Below are 15,847 nucleotides of genomic sequence, written 5' to 3'. Positions count from 1 at the left end.
TGTTGATTCTCTCTCTAACAATTGCAAATGTAGAAAGTATATATTCTAAAATGAACATTGTGAAGAATAGGTTGGAAAATAGTATATGTGACCAATTTCTAAATGATTATTTGGTTACTTACATAGAAAGAGATATTTTTCTTTAAATTAATGATGTAGAAATCATGAAACAATATCAAGGAATGAAAACTCGTCGAGAAAAATTACAATTATTTTTAGCATTAGTAATTCTTTTTTACTTTTTGAATGGATTATTATCTTAGATATTAAGTTATATAAAATTTTTAATAAATATTATAATATTTATTTTGAACTCTAATTTTAAATCTTTAGATCCGTCACTTATTACCATCTCGCACATATGAAGCGAAAGAGGTAGCCTTCGATTCTTATTAATGGCAACATCGATATAACATTTAAAAGAAATAAAAGCCTAGAACATGACTTTACCCATTTATTAGAACGCTGCACTTTCTTGTAGGTCGCTGCACCATTTGAATTTTATTAATTGTACTTTAATTTGAATTTTTATTATTTATACTCTAATTTTATTTTTTAATATTAATTAAAACTATTAAATTAGTCTTCAATTACGATTAATTTTATAATTAAAATTTTATATATTCTAATATATCATTAAATTCTTTGCAATGGTAATTATTATTTCTTGTGATTTTAATTCCTGACCTATAATGTAAAATTGTTATTAGTTATAATATTTATTAATGATATATAATTCAAGAAAAATGTATCACAAATAAATTACATAAACGAATTTAATAATATTTAATTATTAATGCAATTAATTCTTACATCACATGAGTAGAATATATATATATATATAAGCTTATTTTCCATCATAATTTATGATAATAAATTACTAAATGCAATATATATTCACTTACCATTTTAGTATTGTTAATAAATGAATGTTACATTGTTATTGGAACTATTTTTTAAATTAATCATTAATATTTGATTTATTGATCAAATAATTAAGATCAAATTTTACAAATGTTTATTATGGGAGTGATCCTCCCAACATAGTTTGCTTTATTCGTAAATGTTAGGGTTCAAACCTCTGACCTTATTTAAGGAATATAATGTCTCATCCCACTGGCGGAGCCATAGCTTGGAGAGGGTGGGCACGTGCCGACATTGAAATCCAAATTTTCTTCGATTAGTTACTTATTTTATTGATAGTGTCTACCCTGAAATTTTGTTTGAGCCCACTCCATTAAAAAAATTATGTTGTTAACATATGTGTCTACCCTTAAAATTATTTTTGGATTTGCCACTACTTGTTATTGAAAGTATTAGTTGTGTTATTCTCTTTATTTTTAATTGTATATTGGATTTTGGAGGCAATGAAAAGTCCTAGGATATTTTTCATTTGCTTTAACTATTTTGCAAGGTTAACTCCAAAAGTATAAAAACACGAATCTTTGTGTGGTTTGTCCCTCCAAATGTAAGGGCTTTTAGAGGTTGTAGGGGATGAACAAGTAACCCTTTGAATCATAAAGGGAAAATATGTAGGAGAGAATTGTGCTTCCCATACTAACCTTTTTAGGCAGGATCCCAAAAAATACATAGTCAAGATGTTGTCAATTTACAGGATAATTTAGTGGGTTTAACATGTCCTAATATAAACATAGTAATGGAAAGATCAATTGCCACATATTATCATATTATTTGTCAAAAATTTAATTACGCTGATTATACGGTTTATTTGTGACTCTCAGTGATCTAACCACAAAATTTATCCCATAAAATTTTCAAAAGAAAATGAATTTTACACCAAAATTTGAAGAAATTTTTTTTGTGGGATTAAGAAGAAAACAAATATTTGGTTCAATCACTCTTTTACATTTCCTTCATTGAAACAAGAAGGGAAGACAAACTTTGTAAGGTCCTTACAATTTATTTATTTACATAGTTCTCTGCATTTTTATATATTTATTCCATTTTTGTATGACAATTTTATTTCAGGGTAGTCATGATTTTCTTGGATAGAATCATAATAGGGCTCAAATTATCAACGTAAACGTAGCTTGTCGATCGATTGTAACGTACACAAAAGGTTGCACACAATGAGCAAAGAGCAAAGCGGTGTTCTAAAGGCATGGGAGGCCACCATGCGCAAAACACATGCCGCAAAGAAGCGTGCAAACAGCATTTTCGGGACGATAACGATGGCCAACGCAGCGGACGAAGATCTCGAGAACCATGGCGTATCCGGGGAGCCCTACTTAGTAGAGAAGATTCTACCCAACGGAGATTATTATACCGGGCAGTGGTTCGATAATGCCCCCGAGGGACAAGGGAAGTATCTATGGATCGATGGATGCATGTACTTAGGAGAGTGGCATAAAGGCAAAACTACAGGGAAAGGAAGGTTTAGTTGGCCATCTGGTGCTACTTATGAAGGGGAGTTCAAAAATGGATATATTAACGGGATTGGCATATATACTGGACCTAGTGGGGATACATACAAGGGGCAATGGGTTATGAACTTCAAACATGGTCATGGCATGAGGTTCTATCCGAATGGAGATTGGTACGACGGCGAATGGCGTCGAGGTTTGCAAGAAGGACTCGGGAAATACCAATGGCAAAACGATAGCCATTACATAGGTGAGTGGAAGAATGGTATGATTTGTGGCAATGGCACATTTGTGTGGGGCAATGCGAACAAATATGATGGCCATTGGGAAGAGGGTTTGCCCAAGGGAAATGGGTCTTATTATTGGCCTGATGGAAGTTATTACGTGGGGAATTGGAGTAACGATCCTGAAGAACACAATGGGATATATTACCCTTCGGAGTCATCCCCGGCTGCAACTACCGACTGGGATCCCCAGTCGGTGTATGCCGAGTTGGCTGATTGTAAATTTTGTCCTAGAGAGAATGTTTCGATTATGCCATCCCAGAAAGTGTTGGCATGGTATACGGCGAATACTGATGACAATCCGGTCGATGGAAAGGCAAGCGTCGGCATGGAAAGGCCAGATAAAATGCACATGTGGGAGAGTGATGATGATAGTAATGATTGTCCAGAACCCGGGAGAGAATCGGATTCTGAGATCTCGTGTATTCAACATCAACATGATGATACAAACCCTAAGTTTAACCCCGATCTATCATTGAAAGTGCCCAAAATGGGTAAAAAACCAGGAGAAACCATATCTAGAGGGCACAAGAACTATGAACTTATGCTCAACCTACAACTGGGAATCAGGTGCCATTCTCTATATTTCTAGTATTTTTTTCTATTTTTAACTTGTTTATATGGTAAATTATATGGTTTATGAGAGATTACACAGGCATTCAGTGGGAAGGCCTGCACCAGCAACATCTCTTGATCTAAAGGCTGCAGCATTTGACCCCAAGGAGAAAATTTGGACTAGGTTTCCTACAGAAGGCAGCAAGTACACTCCTCCACATCAATCTTGTGAATTTAAATGGAAGGATTATTGTCCAGTAGTTTTTAGGTATGTTGATCCATTTGATACATATATATACATTTCACGAGTACATGGTTTGCTAGTAACTGTAAATCATTATATGTATAAAGGGCTTTGAGGAAGTTGTTCAAGGTAGACCCTGCAGATTACATGATATCAATATGTGGGAACGGTGCACTTAGAGAACTATCTTCCCCTGGTAAAAGTGGTAGCTTTTTTTACTTGACAGAGGATGATCGATACATGATCAAGACCATGAAGAAGTCAGAAGCGAAAGTAAGTTTTGTACTTCCACACGCATTATATATAGTTTCAAATAGGGGTGTAAACGAGCCTAGTCGAGCTCGACTCGACTCGAAAACTCTGAAATGAAGCTCGACTCGACTCGAAAACTCGCGAGCTTAAAATTTTTAAGCTCGACTCGAACTCGAAATCCTAAACTGAAGCTCGTGAGCAGCTCGAAAAGGCTCGAAATGAAAAAAAAATCTTAAACTTAACAAGATTGAATCCTCAAACTCAAACCTGAATCTTAAATACATGAAAGCCTTATTGTATTTTTTAAAAAAAAATCAACACATAAATATTATTATTAATAATTTATTTTTAAAAAATAAATTCTTAATATATTATATTTTCGAGCTGCTCACGAGTTTTTTGAGTCGAGTATCAAGTAGCTCGTTTCGGCTCGTTAAGAATTCGAATCGAGCTCGAGTTCGAGTTGAGCTCGAGTTCGAGTCGAGTCCATTCGATCCGAGTATTTATCGAGCCTTGACCGAGTCAATCTCGAGTAGCTCGCGATCTGTCTCGTCTCATTTACAGCCCTAGTTTCAAATAGGGTTGTAAATGAGACAATATAAATTGCGAGTTATTCGAGTTCGATTCGGTCAAAATTCAAATTGAAGATTCAACTCGATCGAGTTCTTAAGGAGCCGAAGCGAGTTACTTGATTCCTGAATTGAAAAATTTAAGAATGTTTCGGGTTCAAGTTTTTCGAGCTTGAGTCATACTTTAAAATTTTAAGCTCGTGAGCTTTCGAGTTAATTTGAGCTTCAATTTTTTATTTCGAGTTTAAGTCGAGCTTGACAATTTTAAGAACATGAGCTTTCGAGTATATCTTAGCTTTAAATTTTTTGAGTCAAGTCGAACTCAGTAATACTCGAGCTCGACTTGACTGATTTACAACACTAGCTTCAAAGTAATTTTAAACTCCGCAATGCTGAAAAGGCAAACACCTATTCATATTTGATACACCTTAAAATAAGGATAGATCAGGGGTTGGTGGGAGGAATAGTCCCCTGAACTTTTAAAATTCTCCGATATTTTAAATTTTTTTTGTGTATTTCTATTAAAAATATATTTTCGCCCATAAAATTTTATAAGTTAATTTCTTAGCATAAAATTATGCATCCGTCTATGCTCCAAAATATCATGAGTATGCAACCAAAAAAAATCGATTCTCACCCAATATCTCGTCAGCTGCCATACAACCATATCCCCAAAACTGCCTATAGCAAACTACATGGAAACTCCTTAGAACCACCCCAACAATTATGTACTTCCACACTTATTATATATAGTTTCAATGTTGATTATTGCAAGCTTCATCATGTTAATAACTGGTCTTGATTTCTTTGTATAGGTGTTTATAAGGATGCTTTTTGCATATTATAACCATGTTCGAAACTTTGAGAACACACTGGTTATTAAATATTATGGCTTGCATTGCGTAAAATTAACAGGGCCGACTCAAAGAAAGGTGAGTGAATATCATTGTCATACAATCCAAATTATGTTGAGTGTTTTAAAGGATGCAATTGATAAATCCAAGCAGCGATGGACCTAGAGGGGGCGGGAGGTGGCGGTCGCTCCTCTAAAAGTTTCAAATTCATATATATTTTATTTATATTTTTTATTAAAAATATGATTTTGTCTCTCTAAAATTTTATAAATTCTCTCCTGCTTAAAATTTTATAAGTTTGAGCTAACATAAAATTTTGTGTCCGTATCTAAATTCAGGTACGATTCATTATTATGGGAAACCTTTTACGCTCCGAGTACACAATTCATAGACGCTTTGATTTGAAAGGATCTTCTCTCGGACGCATAACAGATAAGCCAGAGTCTGAGATCGACAGTACTACCATTCTTAAGGACCTTGATTTGAATTTCATTTTCAAACTAGAAAAATCATGGTTTGACGAGTTTTGCTGGTAAAATCCAGTTTCTTCCTCTTGTTTTCTTCTTAATTTTTTGGCATAATGTCAAAATTTGCCTCCAACGTTTATCAAAATGGTTATTTTATCCCTATTCTATTTCCTGGAACATTTTGATCCTAAACATTTCATTTTAGGATAAACAATCTCTAACATTTGAAAGAATAATCACTGTCCCTTATTCTTTTTGGCCATTTTAGCCCTCAATGTTTCATTTTAGGTTAAAAAAACTCTTATTTTGGAGCGTTAACTTATGATTTTCAATTACACAGGGAGCTTTTTATCTCAAAGTGAAACGTTGGGGGCTAAAATGCTCTAAAAAAAGAATAGGGGACAAAATGACCATTTTGGTAAACGTTAGGAGCTATTTTTGGCATTATGCCTAATTTCTTAGGGTAAAATACACATTTAGTATTTTAACTATCATTTTTGTTCTATTTTGGTCACCTAACTATTTTTTGTTTTAAAATCATATCTAACGTTATGTTTTGGTTTCATTTTAGTCACCCACTTTTTAAAAATTAACGGTGATGTTGATGTGTCACCATAAGGTAATACCACGTCATCATTGATTTTATTTAAAACTATCACGTCAATAGTTTTGTTTTTTTTTTCAACGACGTAGGATCAAAATGAAACCAAAACATAACGTTAGGTATGATTTAAAAAATAATAGTTGGAAGACCAAAACAGAACGAAAGTATAGTTAGGATACTAAATGTGTAGTCAGGGACGAAGCTATCTTTAAATTTTATGGTTTATTCAATTTTAAATACCTTATTTATTTCAAAGTTAAATAACTTACTCCCTCGTAGTTCAATCCTAACTCCTTCCCTGCATGTAGTTTACCCTAATTTTTTTCACTAGCTTCACCCTAATTCTTTTCACTAGCTTCATCCTAATTCATTGGCTTGAATCATTCTTCATCAACTGCATTGAATATTTCTATGTTTTGTACTAACAGGCAAATAGATAGGGATTGTGAGTTTCTTGAAACGGAGAGGACCATGGACTATAGTCTTCTGGTAGGCATTCACTTTAAAGAAATATCATCCAACGGAGAGTTAATCCCTCGCGGAAGCCAAACTTCATCTGGTTATCTTTTCTTTCTCATTTCATTTTCTTTCATTAAGGGGTCGTTTGAGAATGTTAATGGAATTGTTTTTGACTCAAAAAATCGTTTGAAATGCAAAAACAATCCTAAACACCTCATATTTATTTAAAAATTCATATTTCAAACAAGTTTATTAACTCAAACCAAAAAGTTGAAAAAACGATACTTTTACGTTGAAAAACCTCGTTTAAAGAAGCATTCTCAAACGAAACCAAAGTGCATGGTTTTCCACTCCAAGCATTTTCTTTGGATTCACAAGTTTCATTATTTTCCATTGCAGGAAATAATGCGAATGAATCAACTTCACCCGATACGGTGGAGCATATGCTAGACCCAAAGAGGTAAACTAGTCTTATATGTGTACCTAAAGTATTCATTTTTTCATCTATGTTCTAAAAAAAACTGACACATGACATTGTTTAAAATACTTTAAGTATTTAGATTAAAAAATTAAATACTTTAACTACTTATTTTGACGACAAAAAAAACTTTAGGTACTTAAAAGAAAAAATAGTATACTTTAATTATTTATTTATTATATAAACCTATTTTTTTCATAATACAATGCCTAAACGATCTAATTTGACATTTAAGCACGTTGGAACATAAATCCTTTTATATGTTAGAAACTTATAACAATAATCGGGGATGGACTGAAGAGGGGTGAGTGAGGGCTGATATTCTCCTAAAAAATTTAAAATATCATATACTTTAGATTTTTTTTATTTTCTATTAATAATTTGTTTTCTTCCTCCTAAAATTTTATAAGTTTATCCTTATCATAAAATTTTGCATATGTCGTCTCTCACAACAATAATGCAAACCAAGTTAAACTAAATAAATTATCCATGAGCATGCACGTGATTATAGCAAGCAAAAGGATCCCTTAATATGAAAGGCATAATGCAAAAATAAGCCCCAATATTTATAAAAAAATATCATTTTATCCCCTATTCTATTTTTTAGTATTTTGGCCCCTAACTTTTCATTTTAGGGTAAAAAGGACAATAACATTTGACAGAATAATCACTTTGTCTCTTATTATTTTCTAGGGCACTTTAGCCCTCAACGTTTGATTTTAAAAAAAGGCTCCAATTTTGGAGCGTTAATCATGTGTTAACCAATAGTTTCATTTATAGAGAGAGTTTTTTACCCCAAAATAAAATGTTGGGGAACAAAATGCTAAAAGAAGAATAGAAGTTGAAATGATCATTTTAGTTAACGTTAAAGACTATTTTTGGAATTATGCCAAGATGAAAATGAGTATATTAAGTACCAAATGTGATCGCCATTGCAAGTGGTCAGGGATGGACAGTGGAGGTGGGATGGTGCCCCTAAAAATTTTAAATTCTTATATATTTTAGATATATTTATGTATTTTCAATTACAAATCTAATTTCTCCCCCTTAAAACTTTATATGTCCGCATCTCCTTAAAATTTTATAAGTTCATCCCTAACATGAAATAATACATATGTCCATGCAGGTGGAGTGCCATAAAGTTGGGTACAAACATGCCAGCAAGAGTAGAAAGAACTATAAGAAAACCAGAGTCTGTATTTCATCTTGTAGGAGAACAAACAGGAGAGTGCTACGAGGTGATAATGTTCTTCGGCATCATCGACATACTTCAAGATTATGACATTACCAAGAGACTCGAGCATGCATATAAATCCATCCAGTACGACCCTACTTCCATATCAGCTGTGGATCCAAAGCAGTACTCGAAGCGATTCCGTGATTTCATATTCAAAGTCTTTTGTGAAGATATTTAAAAACAAGTTTTTGTAATGCTTTTAATCTTTTCTCTTTATGGGATATGCCCCAATTATTGCAATTTTTGTTGTAGCCATTATAATCAATACTTGTAACTAAATTCAGCACCAATTAATGGTGTTTGGATTATTTTTCCACCCTTCATTTACTTTATTGGATGCAATTAAGAGAGTGGCATGCATTTCTGAAGCTAGGATTAAACATCGACAAGGGCTAATTTTATGTACAATAAAAGAACAAGATTTAATGAAGTATTTAAACATAAAAATCGGGAGGGGTAATAGTCTTTTTTAAATAATATTTAAACTAAAAAGGTCCTAAAATGCTATTACACCAAATTTTTTTTGGGAAGGGCAATAACTAGGGGTGAACATTCGATCAAGTTGAGTTAAGTCGAGTAAAAAAATTTCGAGTTTTTCGAGTTGACGAGTCATATTTTATAACTCGAACTTAACTTAAAATTTTCAAGTCCAGTCAAGTTTAAGAAATTCAAATGGAGTTATTCGAGTTTCTGTACAAATTTTATTATAATTGTTTATAGTATTATGGTAAGGCTTGATTCCAATTTTTCGATTTTCTTTAACCATATATATATATATATATATATATATATATTCTTTTCACATTATAATGTTATTTAATATATCAAATACAATCTAAATTTATAAAATATAATTACAATGTTATATTTTAAAGAAGATAATTTGAGGGTAAATTGTTGATGAGAGTATAAAAGAGTCAAGGAATTGATGATAAAAAAGAAATTGCAAACAATGCAGTCAAAAGACCAAATTGAGTAAAATGCAAGGTTAATTGACTAAATAAAAAGAAAGTATATTTTCAGTAAAAAAAATAGGAATTGAAGTTACGTAGTTATTCTATAGTGGTATAGGAGCATGTGGTTCAAATTTAATAAAAAGATGGACTTCAAATGAAGGATGAATTGAAGAAATAAGGAAACCATGAAAAGTTGAGGGACTAAATTAGAAAAACTAAAAACTATTATTAAAAAAAGGAATTGAAAGCACATAGGTATTCTACGATTGTTTAGAAGCATGTGGTTTAAATTTGATAAAAAAATGGACATAAAATGAAGGAGGAATTGAAAGAAAATGAAATCAAGGACTAAATCGTAAAATTGTCAAAATAGTCAGCTGATTTTTTAGTTTTTCGAGTAACTCGAAATTTACAAATTTCAAATCGACTCAAACTCGAAAATCGAATTGATAATTTGAGTTGACTCGAATAACTTTAAATTAAAAAAAATCCATTTTTTAAGTGGAATTGAGTCTTGCTTACCCTAACAACATGCCCTCCCACCTTCTTAATAGCTCTGTCCCTCAACATGTAGAATACATAGTAGCACAAAAGTTTGGTTAAAGTTTATTACAAGTCTTTGTATTATATTAAAAAGTTTGTTTTAATCCTTCTATGATAAAATGAGAATTTTGGTCTATGTACATTTGAAAAAGTTAATATTTTGATTGAAAATATTGAAATTATAGTTCGTTGACTTAAATATTTTGGTTTAAACACTTTATATCCTTGTCACTTTTTAATTTGAACGAACTAATACCTTAAAAAAAAGAGTAATTTAATCTATGCGTTTTGAAAGTGAGTAAATAAAAACGAAATATAAGAAAATTGACTTTTTCCATTATATTTTTATTTTGTTGATACATCTGGAATAATTAGAAGACAATATATATTCAAAGACTCTCAACCAATTAACTATGAACGTTCATACCCCTGTCGGTGCTCAAACCTGTGACTCCTAGGGATAATAATGAGTCCCTTAATTACTAAAGTCAATTGGTTCGTGCCGACCTTTTTCATTAGAATGTGACAAATGTTCAATTATGATTGAATTTTTCAAAAAAAATGAAAATTAAAATTTTTATATAGTTTTAATTCAAATTTCAATATGATCAATGGAAATCAAAATTCTTAATTCAAAAATGAAATCAAAATTAACAATTTAAATCTAATCCTCATTATGTAGGCAACAAACATCTTGCCAAATACCACGCAATATAGACTTAATTAACCAATTCAAAAACATTTAGAATTTCATTGCTCAATCCTACTTCACTCCTAGATATCTCTAGGACTTGAAAACATCAGAAGCAAGTGTGAGTTCGAACAAATTCAGTGAATGCAAAACACAACTATAAATCATCGTCATCGTATAGATTAGTTAGGAACATTCAACCTTAGGATTGTAAATGAGACGAGACAAATCGTGAGCTACTCGAGATTGACTCGGTCAAAGCTCGATAAATACTCGACTCGAGTTCTTAACGAGCCGAAACGAACTACTTGATACTTGACTCGAAAAAAATAATATATTAAATTTTTATTTAAAAAAGAAATTATTAATTATATTAACATTTATGTGTTGATTCTTTTTTTAAAAATAAAGTATAAGATTTTCATGTACTTAAGGTTCAGGTTCGAGTTTGAGCTTTAATTGAGTGAAGTTTAAGATTGTTTTTTATTTCTGTAGACACTCGTTTTTGTCCGGGTCTACAAAAAACATTTTATTATATTATTATTTATTTATTATTATTATTACTTATTATTAATTAATTATTATTATTATATTTGTGCAGGCCAACACAATTCAGCAGCCCAACAAATTAAATCCAGCAGCACTTAACCCATTCAACTCCAACCCCACATATCTCAATCGTTCCTATTCGTGGGGAGTTGGTTGCGCCCTCACCTCACGTCTTTTGCTGAGGAGGGGGTCTTCTTTTTTGGAATATAAAAATGGGGGAAGCACATACAGTTGAGTAGGGGGGGAACAAAAGCAAAAAACTGGAAAGGGGAAGGTACTTGAGTAATGTGCTTTCTGCTCTCGCAGTGCCAATTCCTCCTGTCCTTGCAACATTTCAAACCTGTCCGGGAACTCATAGAGATCAGCTAAAAGATTTGTTAAAGTCTGATAATGTTGTTTCCACGCCTGAGATGCAGAAAGGTGAAATGACTCAAGAATCTAATCTGTCAAAGCTCAAACCTGAAGAACGTTGCTCCTCGAAACGGTGTTGGCAACAAAGGTGGCCATTGGAACCCACCAAGAGCGAGGACCTTTAAACCCAACACCGATTGTGGTGTGAATCCCATGACTATGAAGCTGTCCAGCGTTGGTGTGATCAGAGACGGCAGAGGAGACTGGATCGTTGGTTGCACCAGAAATATTGGCTGCTGCTCAATTTTACAAGCTAAATTCTTGCAGGTTCTTGATGGCCTCGAGGTTGCTTGGGAACGAGGCCTGTAGAAATTGATCGTGGAGGTGAATAGAGTCGAAATCGTTCGTTGCTTGGAGTCATCCCCTCGCTCTCATGAAACAACAATTGTCAGACGAATCCGAAGACTTATAAATCGGTAATGGATTATCAAATTCAGATACATGCATGCCATTTATTTGTTTTGCATTTAGAATTCGTTCGTTCCATCACTCTTTAATTGCTTTAATAAATACGTGGGCTCCACGTCTAGCCTTAGAGAAACAAGGTGAAGGAACAAACAACACGACTGATGAGATTGATTTTCTTTCATGTCACTTTCATACAGGCATCTAGTGATTGAAAATGGAAACCAATAACTTTCACAAAGTACTTAGTTTTTGGTTTTAAAAAAAATTTGATCATTACGCATTATAATAAATCATTAATCTTATTAACTAGGCTTCTTGTGAACTACGTTAGTGGCATTTGATTTCTTTTGGTCCTGCCAAAACAGCTCGACCATAGTAAATATTGTATATGGGCAGTAGCATTTCAAATCTAGTTTTGGAGTTCAATCTATACCATTTTGCTTTAAATTTGGAGCTGATGGCTCAAGTTAGAGCAGAAAAATTACAATATGTACGCCAATATGAAGAGATGAAATGAAATCCTTTTTCCATTGACTACTTTTTCATATTGGACATGCTTGGAATTCTAACTCTTTGGTTTTTTTGTTTTTTACTTTATTTATTTGATTTTTTTTACATATAGGATAATTTCAATCAATCAAAGGTGGGTAATTTGAATCGAATATTTTAAATTTCAATTTTAATTTTAATTTTCGCAATTAAAGATAACCGATAAATTAATTGGTACCGAAAGGGCGGTTCAAGGGTGCTAATCCTTCCTTGACCGTAACCGACTCCCGAACCCGACATGTTTCTGGTAAAATGCAGATCAGGTAAGATGGTGTCCGACCCACCTAAATTCGTTTTAAAGTGGTCTGTGGCGACTCCTAACCACATTTAATCCAAGTCGAAGCCCAATTCCGGGGCCCAACCGAAAGACGGTTCCGACAGCTTGGCGACTCCGCTGGGGACAGGTAAGTGAGTCAGGCCAGAATTAATTTTCGGTTGTCTTTTTGTGCGAAAATTGTAAATTTTAATTTATTTATTCGATTCCATTTATTTACCTTTGATTATCTTTCAAGTAAATAGTTGTACTGACATTTTTTTTCAATGATTTCAAATCTTTAAAAGTTTCCATCTCTGGCTCTATACCCGAGCTCCGAACCCTTTTAAGTGGGGGCGAAAGCGACACCTTCGTGTGAATTTATTCACCGTATGGGCCTAGCAAGTAACCTTCGGGATTCATATACCTTATGCCTTCGTGTGAATTTATTCTCCGTATGGGCATAAGAGAATGTTTCCTCTCGAGTTTAACTTAGTCCACATAAGCTTGTAATGGGCTTAGGACTAAGGGTCTGGTAAGCCCAAGGGGGCACCAGCAAGGATAACTCGGGTACCTCTTTAGAACCTAAACCGGGAGAGTGCAGGGAATTAGAGCCCACCCCAAAACCTCATTCCATACCCTAGGCTCCTTTTATTTCTTATTTTACTTTCTGTTCAAAGCATGTGAATTAGAAAAATATGCGGTTAGGATTTGTTTGAAATTAACATGCGGGATAGAGATCATGTCCGGGTAGGAATAATGTGGGGTAGATATCATGTGGGGTAGGACTTTTCATTTTTATCATTTTTTTATTATCATCATTATCTCACTTACTTTTTTTCCTCATTTCATTTTTATTCTTTGGCATTTTTTTATCATTCGCATCATTAAAACGAGGTGTTGATCCACCAAAAATGTGTTTGTTAAACATAAATAATTTGCATTAACGGACAAAGGGGTTATAATACAAAGAGATAAAAAAACTCAGAAGTCCAACCGTGGTCAAAGAATACTCAAAGGAAAAGTTGCAGGTGCAAGACGAGTAAAAGGTCACTGACCCGGTCGCTACTTTCGAAAACTACAAGAACAAGATGGTGAAACCCTAGCTGAGTTGGATGCCATTGCTGACGAATTCAAGAAGCAAGCTTCGGATAGTTTCTCTCGATAGAGGGCTCCAATGGCACTTTCTTTAAAAACAAGCTCGGCAGAGAGTGAAAGTCGGAGATGTAGTCCTTCGAGACCTTTTTTGGGGCAAGCAGCTCGTTATTTGCACATTTTAGCCAAAGGAGCCGAAACGGTTTGACAGGGTATTCAACCGGTGACAGACGAAGGCAGAAGACTAGTCAACCTATCAGAAGCTGTTCGGGGTCTATGCCTTCAAGATATTTTTGTCTCTTAAGACGTAACACTTTTGTCCCAATAAGGATTATTTATAATAACAGGTACATTTTTTTGGATCAATGCCTCGAACATTTCATGCATCATGCATTCTGACATATTGTGCATTTTGTTATTTTTCTTTACATTCGCATTATTTTTTCCCTTTTTTTATTACATTCACATGTCTCATAAAAAATGAGAACATTTCGATCCTATGACATATAAGGAGTTTTACCAACAGTTGTTTGACGCACACGTGGTGTCACCATATCCAGAAAAATCCATGAAGCCCCGTACCCCAAGTAGTATGATGAGAACACTCATTGCGAAAATCATAGCGGAGTCCCAGGGCGTACTATCGAGAATTACTCCACAATCAAGAGAATCATACAGAAAATACGTAACAAGAATCGGATCGACTTCAACAACTTGGGGGCATCTAAGTGAGGAAGATCATTTTATCATTTGAGGCATTCTGTTTGAATATGTTTTTTCATTATTTCTCAAGTTTTTGTAAGGACTTTTAAATAAATTTATGTTGCTTTAATGATGGCGAGCAATGAATCACATTTGCAAACTTGCAATTCTTTGAATATCATCTGAATTAAGAAACTCTGTAAATGGTTCAAAGTTACAGATCTTTGACAAGTAACATAATCTGAAACAAGGACTTTAACCTTACCCAGAATATACACTCAAACACCGTACCGTGCTCTTGCAATTAACCAATGTAACCTTTTCCTTTCATAAGGTGCGGACAGCGTGGGGCATCATTTGCATATGACATTATTATGCTTTTTATTTAAGACGTTCAGTGATGATAATGATCTTTACAAATGCAATAGTCGAGTAGGTGAATCTAGTTTAGGTCAGTTGCTTGAAAATTGAACTCTAAAGATGAAATTTTTTACTCTCAACAACACCTAAACTATAACAGGTTCTTCTTGACGATCTTAAGAAATTAAATTCGTAAAACTGAGCTATTCCACTAAGGCAATTGGTTATAGAGGAAACTCGAAAGCCCTGGCTTTATGAATAGATTGCATTCAAACCATGATATTGCTCGGTCACTTGGCAATTCGGTGTTTGCTCCACTGCTTTTGTCAGGTCGAAGACTTTGTGATGAGATGAACCCTTCAGTTAAACCTGATAAAAGTGATTATAATATTAAGCTGTCCCTCTAAAGCAATTGGTTGAACGCCCCGGCTTTATGGATTCGGCTATCTAGATAACGGCAAATTAAATCAAATTTATCTAAACAAGAAATTTTCGGTAATGATGGACTAAGGGAGTTAAGGAACACCTGCTATAGTCAGTTTCACACGAGCACTCAAGAATTTCATTTTTAGACCGATATTTCTGCACTACCTTTGTTAGAGGAGTTTACAAAGCTTGAACAAAAGAAAGGTTTCAGAGAACCGATATAAAAGGTCTAGTAATTGATCTTGCTAGTTGCGTCATTTTGTCCGCATCCAATCAAAATGCCAAAACATGTTCAATGACCAAGAAAAATGACATTTTTTTCTTTTTGCCAGAACCTTAGAAAATAGGAGGCCAACCTAAAGCCAACTCATCCCTTTGAACATTTGTCAAAGAGCTGTAACTCTGAAATCATAAAAAGAGCTATTGATTCCTTTGATATACTTTGAACTCATGTTTACAATTTGATTAAATTACGAACAATATTTTACATAATTTTCATCATTTTCCCTCCTAAAAC

The 15,847-nt window shown here is 33.6% G+C and overlaps 1 protein-coding gene across 1 annotated transcript; it reads left to right on the top strand.

Annotated features, from left to right (window-relative positions):
* Positions 1-1,853: 1,853 nt before the first annotated feature.
* On the top strand, positions 1,854-8,570 carry LOC120116905 (phosphatidylinositol 4-phosphate 5-kinase 4-like). Its single transcript, XM_039137287.1, has 9 exons — positions 1,854-1,889; positions 1,990-3,238; positions 3,324-3,491; positions 3,575-3,740; positions 5,104-5,220; positions 5,481-5,674; positions 6,642-6,772; positions 7,072-7,132; positions 8,277-8,570. The coding sequence occupies exons 2-9, from the start codon at positions 2,091-2,093 to the stop codon at positions 8,563-8,565; spliced, it is 2,274 nt and encodes a 757-aa protein (XP_038993218.1). The 5' UTR covers positions 1,854-1,889; positions 1,990-2,090; the 3' UTR covers positions 8,566-8,570.
* Positions 8,571-15,847: the final 7,277 nt, after the last annotated feature.

The sequence above is a fragment of the Hibiscus syriacus genome, unplaced genomic scaffold (genome assembly GCF_006381635.1).
Source record: "Hibiscus syriacus cultivar Baekdansim isolate YM2019G1 unplaced genomic scaffold, ASM638163v2 tig00110306_pilon, whole genome shotgun sequence".
Classification (NCBI taxonomy): Eukaryota; Viridiplantae; Streptophyta; class Magnoliopsida; order Malvales; family Malvaceae; genus Hibiscus; species Hibiscus syriacus.
The sequence above is the reverse complement of the archived record's forward strand: the minus strand, read 5'-3'. Positions and strand labels throughout refer to the sequence as shown.

Excerpts from the sequence above, each read along its gene's own strand:
- LOC120116905 (XM_039137287.1), top strand. The coding sequence starts at position 2,091 with ATGAGCAAAGAGCAAAGCGGTGTTCTAAAGGCATGGGAGGCCACCATG. Across the intron at positions 3,492-3,574 it reads TATTGTCCAGTAGTTTTTAG|GGCTTTGAGGAAGTTGTTCA; the intron begins GTATGTTGATCC and ends ATATGTATAAAG. Across the intron at positions 3,741-5,103 it reads TGAAGAAGTCAGAAGCGAAA|GTGTTTATAAGGATGCTTTT; the intron begins GTAAGTTTTGTA and ends TTCTTTGTATAG.